This window comes from Antechinus flavipes, chromosome 5 (assembly GCF_016432865.1).
Source record: "Antechinus flavipes isolate AdamAnt ecotype Samford, QLD, Australia chromosome 5, AdamAnt_v2, whole genome shotgun sequence".
Taxonomy (NCBI): Eukaryota; Metazoa; Chordata; class Mammalia; order Dasyuromorphia; family Dasyuridae; genus Antechinus; species Antechinus flavipes.
The window spans coordinates 153,548,614-153,570,021 of NC_067402.1; the positions used below are offsets into that span (position 1 = coordinate 153,548,614).

The 21,408-nt window shown below is 30.7% G+C and overlaps 1 protein-coding gene across 4 annotated transcripts in view; it reads right to left on the bottom strand.

Moving 5' to 3' along the window:
• CACNA2D1 (calcium voltage-gated channel auxiliary subunit alpha2delta 1) overlaps nucleotides 1-21,408 on the bottom strand; it is a 688,069-nt gene that overhangs the window by 269,596 nt on the left and 397,065 nt on the right. For all 4 annotated transcript variants that reach the window (XM_051961631.1, XM_051961630.1, XM_051961629.1 and 1 more), the window contains exon 5: nucleotides 11,352-11,396. In XM_051961631.1, the coding sequence (XP_051817591.1) occupies nucleotides 11,352-11,396 (45 nt within the window). The remainder of the gene's footprint in view (nucleotides 1-11,351; nucleotides 11,397-21,408) is intronic.

Consider the following 21,408-nt stretch of genomic DNA (forward strand, 5'->3'; position numbering starts at 1 on the left):
CATGGAATTTTTCCAAAAGGAGGGAGCAACTTGAATACACATAAAAGATTTGTTTTTTCCTATACAGAAAAGCAAAGATATGAAGCTATATTTAGAACTGTCATTCCATTGCAATCTGGAGAGCTGATTTACTGTAGTATCATAACTCTTATTTCCAGATGTTCACAAAGAATATTGTTTATCAAATCTCCTTTGGATATGTATTTTTTTTTCTTTTCCTTAATATAAAGAATTGGCTTTATTATACAATCACTCATTTGCAAAGAAATTTGCCATTAAATGAAGAAAATGAAATGTATAGGAGAAATGGATTGTTTCTACCTCATTTTCAAATTCTTTGAAATTAAGGAATTCTTGTTTCATTTCTTATGGTGAATAGCCCTAAATTAGTAATCATAGATCACTGAGAAGTAAATAATAAGATATCACTTCTGGGGAAGGTCACAAACTCAGTTTTAGACATATTAATCTTGATGTGCCATTTGAGCTATCCAGTTGAATATGTACAACAAGAAAGTAGAACTATGTGATCATGTATTGTAGAGGACCATAGATAATGGGGGAATTCTGGGTGAGGCATAAAACCCTTCAGCTCAGAAAGAACTTGCCAATTGGCAAAGAGTCATCTACATACAATAGCAAGTTGGTTATGTGGTCCTGCATGTGCAGTATATAGTTAGCACATGCACAGTGTTGCTTTGGTTATATAGGCAATTAGAGTATATAATGTTGAGAGAATTTGGAATAAGTGAATTTCATGTTTGACCATCCACTTAGTCAAAGAGGAATTACGCCTCTTCAATCCTTTTCTAAGACCAAGATCTAGGGATGATATCAAGATTCTCCAGAGAGCTAGTCCAGACACAACATTTGGTGTTCAATATGGGCAGGGCACAAAGCAGTTCAATTGACCATGATTGGTGAGGTCAATTGAGGAGTTCCCATGATCCACATAGGTTAAGTATAAAGACAGGCAACTAGGAAGATTCAGTAAATCTAATCTAGTTACTTTTATTTTTCAGTTGAAATGAGGGAAGTGATAATAACAGAGCTTCCCTCTCAAGGGAAGTATGAAGCATGCTTAATTAAGTTAGTAGAGAAAGAAGGTTTGTTGGTAACTCCCGAAGCAGATCAATGAGTACTCATATGCTCTGGAGTGCACATCTTCATGGCTTTGAAAGGAGAGTTTGGAGCCAGAGATGTGGAAGGTAGTGGGAGAACAACTAACTGAATACAATGGGATAAAATTGCCCTTAAGGAATCCCACATATAAGAAAAAGAAGAAGAAAGCTTTTAGTATGGGATATCAAATAAGGAAGTATCAGGAAAAAAAAAAAAACAAGTAGAAGGTTGGTGCCCATAGCTGTAGAAGGTACAGCACATGGGAAGGAGCTTCCTTCTACACCTTCCTTCTGGGACTCATGGAAATTTTAAATAGTATCTTATTTATTCATATTGTTTGTTGTATTACTACTTGCTTGAGTATTCCTCCCACTGATGAATTTAACCACTGGTATATACCTGCTTCAATTAAAACAAAAGAAAGGAAGAGATATAGAGGGCCACAGATAGTGAAAGAACTCTGAGTGAAGTATAAGACTCTTCAGCCCAGAGGGAACCTGCTGACAATGTATGTTTTGGCTCCCCATCCCCCCCACCCCCAAGGGCTCTCAGCCTTCCTGAGGAGTCAGGGGGCAGTGACTACTTGTATTGTAATTAAAGCAGAGTGATACCAAGTGGCAAAGAGTCATCTACATACAACAGCAAGTTGTTTATGTAGTCTTGCATGCATAGTATATAGTTAGTGCATATATAGTATTGCTTTGATTATGTAAGGATATAAAGGTATATAAGGCTGAGAGAATTTGGAATAAATGGACTTCATGCTTGACCATCCACTTGAGTCCTGCCTCTTTACTTCTAAGACCAAGTACCAAAAGCTAGTAACAAGATCCTCCAGAGAGTTAGTCTGGTCATAACTATATATTAGAAAATTCAATAATTACTCACATATTGTCTTTTTTCTAAACTCAGAAGAAAATCTAAATTTATAAGTAGTCAATATAAGAATGGTCTTTGGATATCAATATACTTTTTTTTGGGGTGGTGGAGGGGGTGGGGAAGGGAAGCAGAGAGAGATCCATAAAATAAAGTCTTTGGTATTGCCTACATTAAGAAGCCTGGAAAAGGAAGAGGAACAAATAAAAAAGGGAGAACAAGAGTGATGGGAATATATTCCTTTCATAGCAATGAATAAGAAATTAATTCAATGTAATAGTACATAGAGGCAATTGCAAAGGTCAAAATTAAATAATTCTGATTGCAAGAAATTAAAAAGGTTTCACACAAACAAATTCAATGTATCTAGCATAAGAAAAGAGGTAGTCAATAGGGGGAAATATTTTTACCACATATCTCTAATGAGCATTTACTATTCAACATAGTAACCAATTCAAAGAAATGTATAAAATCAAACTCAATTCCCTAATGACTAAATGATCAAAGGATATGAACAAAGAGTTCTCAAAAAACCGCAAACAAATTAAAAAAAATTAAAAAGTTCCAGATAACAAATAATAAGAAAAGCAAATGTAAATGCAAAAATAACCTAAACATTTCACTTTAGCCACAAGCAAATGATAAATATAAAAAAGGATGAAAATTGTCAATGCTAGAAAGGTTGTAGAAAGATAAGCATACTAATGTTTAATTGGTAGAACTGAGAATTAGCATAATTCTGGAAAACAATTTGCAATAGTTCAACTAAAGGAGTTCAAATATATAACTTTAACTCCAAAGATTGTACTGCTATGTATAGTTCCAAAGAAGCAATTCACAAGAAGAAAGTCTCCATCGAATGAAAAGAAATTATATCAGCATTTTTTTATGGTATCCAAGAATGGGAAAGAAAAAAAAATCTGTTCAACATTGGAGAAAAGTCATTTCCACTTTTTGAAGATCAAATCAGTCTTGGTACTTATACCTCATCAGTATCTTCTGAGCCTATAATTGGATAGTAGAACCATGAAAACTAAACATTCCATTTAAAGAGGGAAATGCCTTTAATACATACATACATATATGATATATATCTCTGTATTCCCATTGCTTAGCATGATGCCAAAGACTTAGTAGGTACTTAATAAATGTCTATTCATTGACTACTGAATAATGAAATATAACCATGCTATAAGAATTGATAGAAATTTTAACTGTGGAGAAACATATAAAGAATTACATGAATTTGTTGTAAGCAGAATCAGGAAAATAACGTAAACAATGTCTATATCAACATAAATAGAAAGAACTGTCAAAAACTAATTAAAATAAATGATATATAATTATAAATAAGCTTAACCTTACCCCAAATGGGACATATAAAGATATGACACAGTGCTTTTTTTGCATATGTGAATACACAGGAATATAATATGACATAAGTTCAGATTTTTTTGTTGAAGTATTGAAAAATTTATCTTTTTTTTTTTAAACTTTGTTGGAAGGGGTAGAGGAGAAAGAAAACTACAGATAAAAATCAAAGTAACATAAAAATAAAACATATCAATCTATTTTAAATTAATTTAATTATATAGATTTAAATTTTTGAAAGAGCTAGTTTCATAATATAATTCTGTTAAGATAAATTTTGCTCATTTGTATCATAAGAAATTTTTTTTAGTATGTAACCCATTATTTTTATATTAATTATTTAGAAAGCATCTGAACTACTGGAATAATGATTATGCTCACTATAAAATTTATACAAAATAGAAACCTAAAGGAACAAGATAGAAATGAAATATTTTGTGATTAATATTTTACTTATTAATGGTATATCCTAATTACTATATTACAAATAATATTTTAGTGAGACCAAAATGATTGAATATTTCCAATTATCAAATTTCTTAACACTTTAAAATTTAATAGTTCAAATTATGGTTTTTATTGAAATCACGCTACTAAATGATTCCCTCTCTGATGTCAATCAGTTGTTCTTACAAACTAATAGAAAGGTGTTGAATTTTTATAGATTTAAAATGAGTACAAAGTCTACTGAAAATCATTTAGAAAGTCTTATATAGGTTAGGAAATTATATGTCCAATTGTATTTCCAAATTATTTGCTCAGATAAGCTTTGAAGGTTTTTATAAGTAACAAACATCATTTTTTGTAATTTATAGAGAAAAGAAGTATTTAGAAACAAGAGACAGTGACATGTCAAATTATATAGAGAGCACAAGAAGTTTTAGGATTTTGAAAAGGTCAAAAGATTTGACAATTGAAATTTTATCAATAGCACTCAGTGAGTAGACAAAGAAAGAGAATATTAAGAATCAGCAGCACTAGAAAAACAGTGGTAACCTCAGCATGGAACATAGAAGTTCAGACAAGGGATGAGTTAGGAGAGATGGACCACAATTCATCCATATCTGCTGAACCTCTGAAACTTCCTCACTGCCCCAGAATATATAGCCCAGCTTGACAACGGAAACTTGTTACTATGACTAGGTGATTTGGGGTGAGGTATGAACAGGTTGAGAGTGGGTATTTTCTCATTGGCACCCAAGTTTCAGGCTGCTGTAAGAAGTTGATGACCAGCACAGAAGTAAAAAGAAGGAACTTTAATAGCCATATAGAGGGAGAAGTACTATCTTGGTTCTTTATCTTTATCTCTTATAATCTTATAATTCTCTTAGAAATCTCTTATAATCTTACAATTCTAGATAGCTTACATATAATGAGTCTCTTGAAGGATGGCATATATTTGGAATACTAAAAGTTGTAATTATATAAAATATAGTAATTGGGTCTAATCCAATAGAAATATATCGTGAAAATTCTAATAATGAAATCACTCCATGGGATATATTATTCACAATAATTGAGACCCAGATATATAGACACAATAAAAACTGACATTATATATAAACTATCAAGTTTAAAAGCTGAAAAGAATTATAGATATTGATGAATGGAAATACATAAAATGATACATTGGACACTACTTTCAAAGCAATATCTATAAACCAGGCATCAGTAAACATCTGATGTTATTCAACATTGTCTGATAACCAAGTACTTGTGCTTGTAAGTGTGAAATCAATAGCAATTAATGAGGCAGAACCTTTGTTGAGAAAGGACATGTAAAATATTCTTTGGCAATTAGGTGAAAACTTTCCTAGAAAGAAAAAAAAAAAAAACAATTTTATATAGTTAAGAAACCACTGCAAATTTGGAAGAAATGATGGATCAAAACATATTAAAATGGATTAGTTTCACTTGGATAAGCATTTAATTGACATTAAGTATCAAACTCACTTTTAACACACAATGAAAACATTTACAACTATTTATACATATGTTATAATGTGGTAGACCATTGATCTCAAAGATATGGAAAAGACTACTATTTAAAGTAACTAAATTAGTTGTGAACACATACATATAATGCATGTATTTTTAAATTTTACTTTATTTCTATTTGGATATTTGGCCATTTTTCCCCTTCAGTTCCAGATGGACTAATTTGACTTTAATAGAATATGGTAAATATCAGGCAGTTGTTTTGAGCTAGCAGATTATGGTTGATTTCCTCATCCACCAAAGTTAGACTATAAAGATGGTGAATTACTCTCATTATTTCCCAGATTAAGATTACTACGCATAAGGAAACTGAATCCAAAAAATATTAATGATTTATCTAAAATCACAAGACTTCATAAAGGCAAATTTGCCTTTCAAATTTCCAGACTCTCCAAATCATAACTCCATTTCCTCCATTGGTAAATTATTTCCAAGATATTTGTATTACTTTACAGTTTACTAAAAAACAAAAACAAATAAAAACCTTATTTTTTTCTAGAGTAATTTTTAACTCAAGTCTTACATGCACATATCTTAATCAAGTACTTTCTCTATTTAGCCAGTTATTATTTGAATGCATCCTGATGGCATATAAGAGAGAATGTAGTTTTCCTAAAGCTGCCCAATGCAAAAACCATGGGGAATTTAGGCATAGAAGAATCTGACTCATTGTATCTGGTTATATACTAACATTAACATACAGTAGATGCTAAATGATATTTCCCTAATAAAATTTACTTATCAATGTTCAAATGAAATTATATTTTGAGGCAGAAAATAATCATGATCTTGTATATCAACATGAATATATTCTTTCCACTATAAATCTTTCTTTGTCATTTATCTATCATTCATTTATCATCTATCAAGTCACTATTTATTCTAATATTTGAACTTTCTTTTTGAACATTTCAAAAAGTAGGTATTAGTGCTTACCACTCCTTCTAAATGGATTTTTCATGACACTTTTTTCCTATTTGTTTTCCTCTCTATTTTTTTCCAGTATCCTTTGCCAAAAAAAAAATTATCCTATTCCCTATGCACAATTGTATCCTACAGGTACTCTTTTCTCTCTCTCTTTTTTTTTTACCTTTTCTCTTAGTGATTTCATCACTTCCCATGATTCCATGATCGCATCTATTCTAATGACTCTCAGATTGACACATACAGCCCTCATCACTCTCTTGAGCTCTAGATGGGTTTTGCTGAACTAGATAAAGTACTGGATCTGATTCCAAAAAAACTATGTTCCAATATTATCTCATACTTTCTAGCCATGTGACTCTAAGTAAATCATATGATCTGTTTGTTTCAGTTTCCTCAACTATAAAATGAAAATAATAGCAACACCTATTCTGCAGTTATCCCGAAGATCAAAAGAGATAACATCTATTTCATTTTGTTTTGTATTCCTTTTTTGTATTTCTTCTTTCTCATTCTGTTTCTTTAAATAAATTTTTTTTTAAAAAGAGATAATGTGTATAAAAAAGGACTTGTCACAGTGTCTGGTACACAATAAGCACTGTATAAATGCCTATTTCCTTTCTTTCCCTTTCCACTTCCTTTTCTTCTCCAGTGCAATGTCACCATATTCTCCACTGGATATCTCCCCCTAGATGTGATTGAGTAGTTTAACCAAAGTGTGCCTCACAGAAAACTAATTACCTACTGTATGAAATTTATGAAAACTACCCATTTCCCTAATTTTCTTCTTTATGTAAGGGGAAACAGTGACCTCTCAGATTCCCAAGTTTGAATTCTCATGTATCTACAATCCATTATTTTGCCTCCCTGCCATGCGATTCACGTCAAAACAGTTTTCAACTCTTACAGATTGTTTCCATACTACCTCTTGATTCTGTCTCCTTTCATTCACATAGCTGCTGGCCTTCAGTATACCTGCTTAGACTACTGAGGGAAATCAACAGCCTCCTAAGTGATCTTTACCTTTTTTAAATTCATTTTGCACTCTGCTACCTAAGTGACATTCCTAAAATGCATTACTCTCCTAATTGAAATGCTTCAATGGCTCCTTATTGACCCCAAGATAAAACAAACAATTCTGTATTCAATTTGAAATCCATCATAATTTGACTCTAACCTAAACTTCCAGAATAATTTTAAACTCCTTTTCCAGGCCAAATTAGCTTAACCTATAATAGTATAACTTGATATAATGATAACTTGATGCATTTGCATTGGTAGTTTCCTACACCCAGAATGCTGACTCTTCTCACATCAAAGTGCAGCTCAGGTACCATCTCTTAAATAAAGTCCTTCCTGATCCCTTCACTTGTTAGTACTCTCCCCATCAAAACATTCCTTATTAGAATATAAGTGTTTTGAGGGCTGAGACATTTATTTCTTTGTATTCTGAATGCATAAGATAGTTCCCATGATATATTTGACATTCAACAGATTCCTGTTGAATTAAAGTGAGTATAAGGACACTCAGGTTTTAACCATCAAGAGTTTATCATCAATCATCATAAGACACCTTCATACTGAAGAACCCAATAGAAAATTTTCACATGTAATTGATGTGCATAAACATTTTTAAAGGGCATAGATTTGTCATTATAATTGGGCTTGCTTAATAAAATCTAAATCTACCTCTATATCTAGAAACTAGAAAAATAAAGAGCTGAGCAATCTGGTATTTTTCTACATATTGATTTTTTTTGGCTTCTTCATTTAATATGTAGAACCAATCAACTAATTTAAATTGTTTTGCTCTCCATGATCTATGCATCTATTTTAATTAATTTACAGAAAAATATAAATTACAGTATTAATGTGATCAGTTTATGCAATATTTTATTGTGGCATATAAATGCAGAATATTTGTGCAAGTGCCTTATACATCTTCAATATCTTTGGGATAGTTGTATAAATTAAAATTTTAGTTTAAAAAGGCAGTTTGGACATTGCTGAAATGTTTGAAAGTTTCACTCTATCATTTAAAATAAAGAAAACATTATTTTAAAATATTTCTGAATGATGTGAATGAAAAATATATCTCTAAGAAGATCATTTGCTGTGATCAAAATTTTGAAATTACAGTATAATTTTTATAAAAAAAGGCTTGAAGGCAATAAAGCTATAGTAAAAATTTATTTCTTTTCTTTTCTTTTTTAGGAGGAGAATGTGGATCTGTGACACAAATCACAGAGTAATTTCTAACATGAAAGATATATTTATTCTTGTTAACTTACTCTCTTACCAATTTGTTTATTCAGATTGACTGAAAATTATGTTAACCAAAAATAAATTCTCTCCTGTCTTAAGATCTCTAAAATTACATGTATGCATATGAAGGTTATGCTAGCAAAGAGAATAATAGGTGGATTGTATGTTTTCATTAAGGTATATTTTTGGTAGCCTAATTAATATATTATTGTTACTAATATTAATAATATTGCAACAATAAAATATCTCAACTACTTTAGAATAAAATATGTTAATACATTTATTATGGAATTACTCTGGAAATATATGTTCAAAGCATATATAGGATGATTCTCCAAGTCTAAAAGCTGTTGAAGATGCAGAACAAAAATGTTCCTGTTCATTCTGGTTTTATCACAGATCAATTTCTTTTACTCATTTCAAGTGATAATCAAATAAATCTCTGTGAGTCAATCAGGAGGATACAAAAATGTTAAACCTTTTGTAAATTAAATATACTCTTCAGATGAGATATTCCTTTTGCAGTATCTGGTTAGCAATTGTACAAAGTGCTTTCCTAATATTAATTACATATTTCATACAATATAAATAATAGTCTATCCATAATAAGGAATGATAAACAGCAAGTTTAAAACAAAGGGAATTCAGTGTTTCATTCCTTTTGCTTTCTTTATAAGTAGTTGAAAGAATTCATATTTCTTGGTATACTAGAATGAGATTTGGTACACTGAATACTATCCCATGAGAATAGTCTTATAAATAGTCATTTGCAAATTATTTTGATAGGTACAAGTAAATTCATGTTTCACCACAATAGAAGTACACATATGCATAGACACACCATGTGGGCTTCTGCTTATATGATGTATGCTATGTATAAACAGTAATGACAGTCTAGAAGTAGCCATAAAAACAAAGAAATGAAGATTTCTCAAGACTAAGATTTTGAAATCCATCAAGAGAACTGAAGTAAACATATTCTTTTCCCCCAGCAGCTATTAAAGGAAAATCCTAAGGCTATTTTGATAAAGAGCAGTCAAATTGGATCCTGGCAAAGACTACCCATTAATTTCATCCATGTACATAATCAATACCAATTAGACCAGGGAAATTGATCATGTGGCATTCCACATGGATGGTTAATATAACTAAAATGGTGACGCAGAAGTACATTTATTTTTATCAAGTTCCACTTAACTCTTATACAAGACTCTTGTCCATTACCACCATCATCCTTCTTCTGAATAAGGTGCAGATTAAATTCCTGTATTGATCACAGTGCTCTACTCACTACATCAATTGTGTGGGAATTTGTCCCAGTCCATAGCAATCTTTTTGCCTGGACAGTTGCTTGCTGATGAATGTTGAGTAAGAAACATAAAACCATTAGTTTCTTTGGTCTTTACTGCTTATCAGACCTCTTCAGATGATTATAATCATAAAATCTTAGAATTAGATTCTAGAGTTCTAGAACAAATTCTAGAATTAGATTCTATAATATAGAATACACATAGTCTAATCTTTCATAAAATGGATAATTTTATTTTAGAGTATACCTATCATAAACGTTTAACTGGAGTTAACTGGAGGTGCTCTCAAATTCAGTCCAAGGAGCCCTGGGAATCCCTAAGACTTTTTAATTTGGTCTTTAAAATCAAAATAATTTTCATCATAATATTAACAGTTTATTTGCTTGTCAAAATATGATTATATTCTAAAACTACTTAACTAGATTTAACCATATACTTTATTTTTAAAAAAAATCACAGTAGATTAAATACAGAAGTACATACAAGAATCCAGTTGTTTCCTATTAAGTCAGACACTAAAGGGACTGCAAATACAATAAAACAATGTTATTTTGTTTATTATGAAAAAAATCATCAATTAAAAATATCACTTGTATTGACAAGTATAGATTCTTTATTTTAAATGATTTAATAATATAAATTGAAATTTATCAGTTATAATTACTATTACAGTCAATAGATATAACCCACGAATATAAATTCTTTAATGTTATTAATAATTTTTAAGTTTGTAAAGAGGCCCTAAGACCAAAATGTTTGAGAATTAGTTTCATGGACCATATGAAGAAAATGATATAGACTGGGTTAGATGGTAACAATTTTGCACTTCTGCATATAGCTAGAGAAATTCTGAACCTGTTTTTCCCTTAACTAAATCTTAACTAATCTTAACTAAATTAGGGAGCCTGAATTTAATAATTCTTTCTATTATAAGGTTACTATACATCCATTCTACATGTAACTGTTTTTACATGTTGTCCTTCAGCCTGCTGGAATGTAAAATCCTTAGGAGCAGACATTGTTTCTGCCTTTTATCTATAGAGCTTAGCACAGTGTCCAGTACACAGTAAGGTCTTTTTAAATGCCCTCCCTTATTAATTATGATTTTGTCTCTTATCCTGTATGAACAAGATGCTTTTGTAAAAGAAAAAGTTACATTTTTTTAATGAAGGGATGGATTTAACCTTGATATTTAATGCTATAAAGTATATAAGTTATATCAATATCATTTGAACATGAGTCCTAGTCATGACTATTTATTGAAGTGACAACTGCATATAATTTACATTAAAACTGAATTTTTTATCCTTGCTACAGTCTTACTAGTGAGGATTTGCTTGTAGTATCTTGTAGTTCCTGACCTCATAAAATGCCTAAATAAAAATGGCTATTAGTACTCCCAATTTGTCCTGAAGAATAAATCTAAGAAACAAAATATTTATTTGCAAATTGTAACAAATTTCATATTAAATAGATAATACTTACATCATTGAAATCATCTTTTGCATTGTAGTAGACAACTTCATTACTCTAAAAAGGAAAGAAAAAGTTTTATTTGAAAAATGAAATAAAATAAAATCATTTGCTTAATAATAGTATATGTCCTATATCTATTTTTATAATGTAGTCTGTCATTTTTTCCCACCCAATATTCTATAGAGATCCATATAGACTTAGTTCATCTTTGCTAAGAACATTAAAGTCCTATATCAATGATAAGTAGGCATGTGCATTTTACACATAGGGACAAAATTACAGGAACCTCAAAACCATTTTTTAAATTAAAAATGAAGAAATCATAATGAAAATAGTAATATTTTACTTCACCAGTTATCAATTTGAAAGTCAAAAGATTTATAAAATAAGTTTGTTAAATATTTCCCAAAATTATACCATTCCTCACATCTTATTATTTAAATTATTACTAGTAAAATTGTGACTTTCAGTTGGGCAGAAGAGTTGGCATATTTCTTATTTTTCCTATTCTTTTTCATGATCATTCCTTTGCTAGTATACAACTACAGAAAATCTTCTACATTCTATTAGATGTTTGTTATGTGCCCTTTTATTAAATGTAATTATTTACTATACTAAATTTTGGGGATAGAAAGAAAAAGAAAAGAATTCATAACTTCAAAATCCCTTACTTGAATGAGGAAAACAATGTGTACCTAAAGTATAATTCACAAATACATATGGAATAGATACAAGGTAATTTTAAAAGGGAAAACACATTTTATAGCCAATGTTTCTGATAAAGGCCTCATTTCTAAAATTTATAAAGAACTGTATCAAATTTTTAAGAATGCAAATCATTCCCCAACAGATAAGTGGTCAAAAATAAAGGATAATAAAAAACCAAATGGTCAAAGAATATAAACAGATAATTTTCAGATGAAGAAATTAAGGTCATGTGGAAAACTGATCTAAATCAACTTAAATGCAAATAAAAGCAACTCCAAGGTATCGCCTCATATCTCTAAGATTGGCTAAGAAGGCAGAAGAAAAAATTAATAAATGTTGGAAGGGAAGTGGGAAAATTGGAATACTAATGCATTATTGGTAGAGTTGTGAAATGATTCAACCATTCTGGAGAGCAATTTGGAACTCTGCCCAAAGATCTATCATTCTGTTCATATCTTTTGAACAACTGTGTCAGTACTATGTCAACATTTCAAAGAGATTATTAAAAAAGGGAAAGAACCCACGTGTGCAAAAATATTTGTAACAGCTCTTTTTGTGGTTCCAAAGAACTGGAAACTGAGATATTCACCAATTAGGGAATTACTGAATAAGTTATGGCATATGAAGAAATGGAATATTATTGTTCTATGAAAAAATGATGAACAAGCTGATTTTGGAAAGGCCTGGAGAGATTTATATGAGCTAATGCTTGTTAAGGACCATGCCTAGGTGAAGGGGCAGGTCAGTTCTCTGAAAGCCTCCACAGCTGTGAATCATAAACTTGAAGGTGTTGCAAAGAAGCCTTTGAAGATATTCTTTGTGGACTGGGAATGAAATAAATTGGAAGCAAGAGGGAAGAAGAGAAAGATCAGAGAACGCAACTAACTCAGTCTCCTTGTATCATCATCTTCCTCTCACATGAAGAGATCCATTCTACAGGTCAGAGTTAGAACTCCAACAGCCACTGGCAGGATATCACAACATATGGCACTCAAACATGAGAAGGGAATGGGAGAGAATAGAGATGTGAAGACAATACTTTGGTTATGAACCTGAGTGAACAAAAGGTTGGTGTTGCCTTCAACAATGAGGCCAGCTTTTCAAGTAATTTTTTTTTTGCTTTTTTATGATTTCAGGATATACTTTACAGTTTTGTTCTCTAGATAAGTTCTCATTTCCATCCACAAGGACTTTAATATCCACAATATTTTTCCTTCTTCAGCTTCCTTAATTTGGAGCACATCTATCCCCAATTCCTTACTTTAGGAAACTACTACCATAGATATATCTTAAACATCTTCACTAGACTCAATCTGTGATCTTCATCTTTTTCTTTCAATTTCCTTCCCAAACCTCATAATGATCACTTTTCTCCCTTATATCTTTAATATGTCCTGCTATATAGTCCTCTTTTCTTCTTCCTATTGATAAATCCAAGTCTTCTGATTTTAATAAACAAACAACAACAAAGTCCAACTCCAATTGGTCCTTCTTCTCTCTTAAATTACCATATTCTCTCTCCTTCTTTACATTGACAAAATTTTCCTTGAAAATGTGTGTACACACTTATTCTCCTATTTTCTTTTCACCTGCTCATATTCTTTCTACCACTATACTGATATTACTCTCCTAAAGGCAAAGTACTCAGTAATTTCAACATTAAATGTTTATTTCTCACTTTGCATATTTTTAAAATCATCTTCCTCTTCTTCCTCTTCCTCTTCCTCTTCCTCTTCTTCTTCTTCTTCTTCCAGAACATGATACTGTATTTTTTTCCCAAAGGATGATAGTCTTACTTTTGTTTTTCTCATCTACTAATTACCTTCCCACCTCTCTCTAGAAGAAGCCACTCAACATTTTAAATGACCTTCTCTCTCTATGAGTTGACTGGCAATAGAGTTCACCTTTGTTTCTTTAAAATTTTTAGTCTTTACATGAACTGATGCTGAGTGAAATTAACAGAACCAGGAGATCATTATACATTTCAGCAACAATATTGTATGAGGATGTATTCTGATGGAAGTGGATATCTTTGACAAAGAGAAGATCTAATTCAGTTCCAATTGATCAATGATGGACAGAATCAGCTACACCCAGAGAAGGAACACTGGGAAAGGACTACTTGCATTTTTGTTATTCTTCCCGGGTTGTTTTTATCTTCTGAATCCAATTTTTCTTGTGCAGCAAGAGAACTGTATATATCTGCACACATATATTGTATCTAGGATATACTTTAACATATATAAGACTGCTTGCCATCTAGAGGAAGAAGTGGAGGGAGGGAATGGAAAAGTTGGAACATAAGTGAGTTCAAGGGACAATGTTGTAGGGATTACCCTATGCATATGTTCTGTCAATAAAGAGCTATAATTAAAAAAAAATAATAATAAATAAATTTAAAAAAATTTAGTCTTTAGAAAACAGAAACTATTCAACATGGGTTACTTATTTGATGCGCCCTAAAATGCCAAGAATAACTTCTGTGAAGATTTTTAGGCAACTTCCATTTCAATTTTTAAAAACATATAAATATCATAATAAAAACAAATAGATCAAAGAGATAATCTACAAAGGAAAATAACTGGCAAAAATGAAGAATTTTTTTTTAATTTTCATTACTAAAAATACATCAACTTAAAAATATTTCACGTATACACATTACTTCCAAAAATATGTATTTTTTGGTTTTTCCAAGAATTAGGGAAGAATGCTTACAGAATTAAAAAATGCATAAATATTCTAGATTATAATACTTTTTAATTAGAATGGGGTTTATGTCAAAGAAGAAATGTGACTCCAGTGTTTATTGCATGCACAAAAAGATACCAAGAGAATACATTTTTCCATCTGAGACCAAACTTAATTGTTAGTTCATTGATCTATGTAACATTGATTTGTACGTAGGAGATAATTTCTAATTTTAAAATGGATTGCAGGGGGTGAAATAAAATGATTTCATTTGTTTTATATTTTTCAACTAACCTTTTTAAATAGAAAAGGGAAAAAATGGGAAAAAAGATTTAATTCTTTTCTAGTTTATTTAAGATTATTATTATTGTTATTAAGATTCCTGAACTACCTATTGGAATATATCCAATATTTCTATGAACAAATTAATATACTATTTTCATCTTCACAAAGCTAAAAATCAATGCAGATTTATTAAAATGAACCAACAAATAAAATAAATCATGTAGTTCATTCTGTATATGACTACTAGAACAACATCTCAGGTTGATTGAGTTGGTAGTTTCTTATGAGATATCAAATTCAATATCAATTGGAGTTTTGTACTTTATAAAATAACAATAGAAAGAAATTACTAGTATTTTAAAAATAAGATCACTTTCAATAAACACTTTTCTGTTATGGATGCCTTATGGCATGGAGTTTATCATGGGGTATCAAAGAATATATTGATAGAATAATAACTATTGTAACTTCTCCCAATCTAGAAAACTGGCAAGGACACAATAATATATTGTCTGATCTGTGGACCAGTTAGCTAAGTACGGGTAGAGACATAACCAGAAAACTGGCTATAGGGTAGTACATTTTTCTTAGCAATGGAAGCTTTTAAAGTGTTGCAATCCATTAATGGGAGTGTCTAAACTCACAAAAGCATGAGTCCTTGTACATAAAATCATAAGACCACAGATATCATAGTCACTCGAGAGCATATGTCAAAATGTGTCAAATAAAAAAAAAAAGAATTGTCATCTTGATCCTAATCACTGGATCAATAAGTTAGAAAATAGACATGCTACATCATTCACTTGATGCACTACCACTCCTAGTAATGTGCCTTGCCCAGAAGTAGACATTCAATATATGTTTGTTGAACTTGATTTGAACTGAAGCATCACTCTTTAAACTGTGCTAGAGGTGAAAATAAAAATAGAAATAGAACAACTTCATTCTCATTTGAGTATTTGTAAAAGCTACTTGGCATCTCTAATTTATGAATTTAACCTCTCTCTGACAAATTATCATTCTACTAAAGCATTCTCCAATCTCACTTAAAAAAAAATAAAAAATACTTTTATTTCCTAATCTTATATATTTATATATTTACACATATTACAAATAAATATTATAGTATATTATATTAAATGTTATATTATGATAATATAAGAGTGATAAGTATACTAAAATACATATCATGTTTATATGTACTATGTTTTATATATATATATATATACATATACTTTAGCTTCTACGCTATATATATACACATGTATATATGTACATGCATATATACTAATATAAATATATTTTTACAAATTTACCTGGGGCTTTTTTAATATTGTATGATCTTTAATTCAAATAGTTCTCCATTCATATAAGTAAAGTAGAAAAATTCATTAGAAATAAATATTGATGGTTATGGAGCTTCCTCAGAGTCTAATATTTTTAATGAGATTTAATTTTAATAATTCTTTTTATAAGCCCTTGCTTACAAAACTGCCAAAATCTAGGCAAAGAAATGAAATGGTATTTATAATGTTCAAAACTGCAAAAAGTTTCTTTATTCATTTATTTAAATTTGTATATGTGGGCAATAAGTAAATTTATATAAGACAGGAGCTGCTTCATTCACTTATTTATTTATTTTTGCTTTTCTTTGTATTCTTAGAGCTTAACACACTAATTGTCACAAAATCAAATAAATGTTGGTTGATGAATTCCTTAATAGATAATACACAGCTCTGTTGAAAATACAAATAAAATAGATGTACTCTCTTTAAATAAGGAGCAATAGGTAGAAATTAAAAACAACAGATTCAAAGTAGTTATTTGGGTAAACAGTGAAACAAATAATGCCCAGTGAGCTGTGGTGGTGGCAGATTTTCCCATATATGCCGGAAGTCTTTAAGCAAAGGTTCAAAGGCTAACTGTATGGCAGAAAGAACTCCTGTTTAGGTGTCAGACCTAGATGGAATTGGAATTTCCTTCAAATTCTATAATGCTGTGAAATATAAATTCCTTCATAGTATAAACATTGAACAAAGAGGGGGGTATTTCTTGTTTCCCCCTCCATTTTCCTTCAATATTTTCTTAATAATTATTTATTTTTATTAATAAGAAAGTGAAAAAAAGAAGGGTTATATTACAACAATTTGGAGATGTCACAAAGGATAATAATACATATCCTAAAAGTGTGAGGCCTACTGCCAGCTAGCCAGCTACATTTAGCATCTGACTTCTTTCTTTTCTCCCATCCCCTTGATTGTAGGGATATGTAGATGTCTCAGGATAGATGGATGGATGGATGGATGGATAGACAGATAAATGTAGCTATACAGATACATGTGTGTGTGTGTGTGTGTGTGTGTGTGTGTGTGTGTGTGTGTGTAGACAAAGAGAAAAAAGAGAAAAAGAAACAAAATTATAAAAAATAGAATTATCAATATATAGTATAGGCATAGATATAGACAGATATAGATATATGTATATATTTTCCATATTCCTCCATCAGATCTTCTAGGGAGAAAAGGAGAACCACCCATCATCATGATTCGCCACATCCTAGGAAAACCTTCTTGCAATATCATAGTTTGCAATATTATTCTCCCACATGTCTCCATGTAACACTTTATTACAATCTTTAAAAGGAGGCAAATCATTCTTCATACTGCATTACTTTTACTTGTTTTTTCTATTCTTATATCTGGATTGATTTTCTTATTCCACTCAGTCTTTGTGAGAAAGAAATTAGTTACTCTGGTAATTTCAATAAATAAAATTTTAAACTATTGTGTGTACACAAAACTAATATAATTAGAGGGGGCAAATTGTGTCATCTGATTTTGTTATAGTATGACTTTGTTATTCCATTATCGTTCCAGTAAAATATACAAATACAAATCATAAACCAATATCAACTTTTAAGGACATATTACACTATTCTTGATATAGGAAAAATAACTTTCAATATATTATGATCCAAGAAAGTCTGCAAAAGCCACTAATGCAATTCATAGATCAGTTAGGCCTTCAGAGAGCTATTTTTCATAATTTAACCACCACCATCTGACAAGAATAAATTGTTTTATTTCTGATTTTCAGCCAAGTAGTTTAGTTATTTATTAACTCTTTGACACAAATTTATCCAAATGTTCTAACCTAATGTAATATTGTAGCTTCTGAAAGTTGAAAACATTTCCAAGCAAGTCAGAAGACAAATTATTTTTTGCCCCAGTGTCTATTGGGAGTCAAAAATTAAGTCTAGGCAAAATAAGACTATCTATCATAAAACTATATATTGTGAGTGATAGTACTCTGTACTCACTTTCCTATGAAAGCTCTGTGCTCTGATAGATAATTTATAGGGAAAGTTTGTAACATATGTACAAGATATCACCTGGTAGTGGTGTTTGGACAGAGACAATACCATAATATCGATTCTGTGAATTACCATTTCATAGCCAGCTATTTAAATATATTACAAACACAAAATGCAAGGGAAGATTAACTTCAGCATCAATTTACTAATTTTTCTTTTTTGGCTGTGCAGAGATCCTTAGCTTGCCAATTTTTTGGCGACTGGATTGTCTGCTGATGTCATATTGTTTGATCTTTATCTTACTGTCAGTCTTTTTAGTTCCACAGCTCTGGCCATGAAGCAAATCCCATGAGCATTGAAAGCAGTATTCATTACAAAATGAGTTATGTTAATATGTCCTACCTGCCAAGATTCAAGCTGTTTAACCCAAATCATTCATACACTATAGTTTCTGATTAACATATCTAGGCAGAGATCTGGGCAACAATACAGATGTTCAAGTCATAAATGAAAACATTGTTCACATTTTCACAAATCAATATAAGTTAAAAGGTGTTATTATCCTAGTGTTTTTTTTCCCTTTTTATAAGGAAAATTAAAGATCAGTAAATAGTAGATGTTATATTACTTAGAAATCAAATTTAGTAGTAATTACCTACAGAACCAATAAAATTTGTATGTGTACTGGCTAGATTAGGTTCTTATGTGTGGATTAATGGTAAACAATGAAAAATGGTAAATAGTAAATGTAAGGTTTCTGAAAGCTGATTGTACATACACTGTATGAATAAAACACAGTATATTTGATCTATCTGCCCCTTTCCAGTCACCTAGCTGGCCATGTTATACAATAGAGCAATGAGAACATGGAAATATTTATCCTCTCTACTAAAGATCACAAAATCATGAGAACCAGATGATGGTATTTTTTTATCTCTCTGTTTTTGTTGTTGTTGTTGTTGTTATTGTTGTTGTTGTTATTGTTTTTTATCATTTCTCTGATGATCCTGTCCATTTACAGAAATGCCATGAAAATGAAAAGGAACACATAAAAACTTCCATACCTTCTCTTCTCTGTACTTTCAACCTACTATCAAAATCCAAAATTCTAACTGACTAGAAAAGATGATGGGGATTACAATTAAGCAAATCTTGAGAAGGAAGTAAGGTTCTTTTGATTCAAATGATTGCCCATTATTTCTATATTCAGTTCTAATAGGATATACCCTTTAACTTTATTTTTATTTAATGTCACAAATTCCCTATTTCTTGCAAGGTGAATCAACATCCTCTTGGCTTAACAGACTATGAATCTAGTTGTCAATCTTAGGTCTTCATATTCTTACTCTGCTTTCTCACCCCATTATCCAATCAGTTGAAAAATCCTGTCAATTTTACCCTTGCTTTATCTTTTGGGAATGCATCCTCTCTTTTCTAGCACTGGTAACTGCAGTTCTTTAACATCTCATAACTAAATTATTGCAATAGACTTCTGGTTTGCTTTCCAACCTCAATTCTCTCCTCGCAATATTCTTCTATCATAGAGAACTTATGTTTAATGTTACTCTTCCATTCAACAAACCACATGACTCCTATTGCCTCTAGGGTTAAACAACATTTCCTAGCTTTTAAATCCCTTCATAATTTAAACCTTTCCTACCTTTTAAGTCATTTCGCAACTTTTCTCCATGTACTCAGTGATTATGTCAATAATATTATTAATCATCATTATAATAATAGCTGTCTTGTTCTTCCTCAAACAAGTTATTTCATTTTCCAACTAGGCCCATTTTCATTGGCTATTCTCATGCCTAGAATTCTCTCTTTCCTCAATTCCACTTTCTAATTTCCCTTTACTCAGCTATACTCCTTTTCTAATCCTATATTTTAGTATCTTCTTCCTAAGATTATCTGTAATTGTTCACTATTTGTCTTGTAAGCATACCTTTGTTTTTACCTTATCTCATTCTTCCCCATGAGAATGTAAACTCCTTGAAGATAGGGGCTGTTTTTGCCTTTCTTTATATTCCTAAGTGCCTGACACATAGCAAATTTTTTAATAGCATTATTTTTCCTGACTTAAATAAGTACCAGACTAAAACCATCATTTTATGGGTGAATCATAGTTGCTAGAAAATGTTTATTCACAATCTTTTTTTTCTTGATTATGTCTATACCTAACTTAAGAAAGTAACTATAATAATAACTGTCACCATAATCATAATCTCCTCCAGGGAAAACTAAGTAAAGAGCAGAAATTTCAGAGTAAGAGAATGCTAGCTAGGATAATTTTTATCGGGTCTTTGGGTACTAGGATAATGTTTTACAAGGTCTTTGAGTACCCTGAGACTTCTACAGTGTATGTGAAGCCTTGGAAGAAAAATTGAAACTTGGAATAACTGGGATCTTAAAATACAACTTTTGGGGTTAACACTCTTATCAATGTCATGAAATCATTCCTAAGAATCTTCAAAACAAATGGGTGGCATAAGGATACAGGCTGGCTGTGTTCAAAAATATCTTGAATGAGCAGCTTAATGGAAAGGTTTAAAAGACAGTGGTACTCCTTCAAGTTTAATTATCACAAGAAGGAGAAATAGTGCATCTTAACAAATTAGAAATACCATTACCTTATACCTGCAGGAAATATTTTGGTGCAACTAGCTCTTTTCACTGAAAGCAATCAAATTACAAAGATGCATGAATACTTTCATTATGCTCCAACAAAATGAGAAATGTATTTTTTCAGGTTTATAAGTAAGGACTTTATGCTGTTTTTACCAAAGGTATATGCAGGCCTAAGTCACACAACAATGCATTGGTAAAAAGCAGGACAATCTCTGTCCTTGAATTAATATTGGAGGAAATAAGAGATGATATCAAAAAGTTATTAAAATTTGAGGAAGGAAAAGTTGAAAACCTTGAGGTTCACTTATATTAATTCCAGAAATTATATCTAATAATGAAATAAATGATCAAAGTGTATCAATATCTCAGGTGATCTTTAAAAGAAAGCGGCATCTCTAGCCTGGGATTCCAAAAAGTCATTTTTGAATACGTTAAGTATCTAAG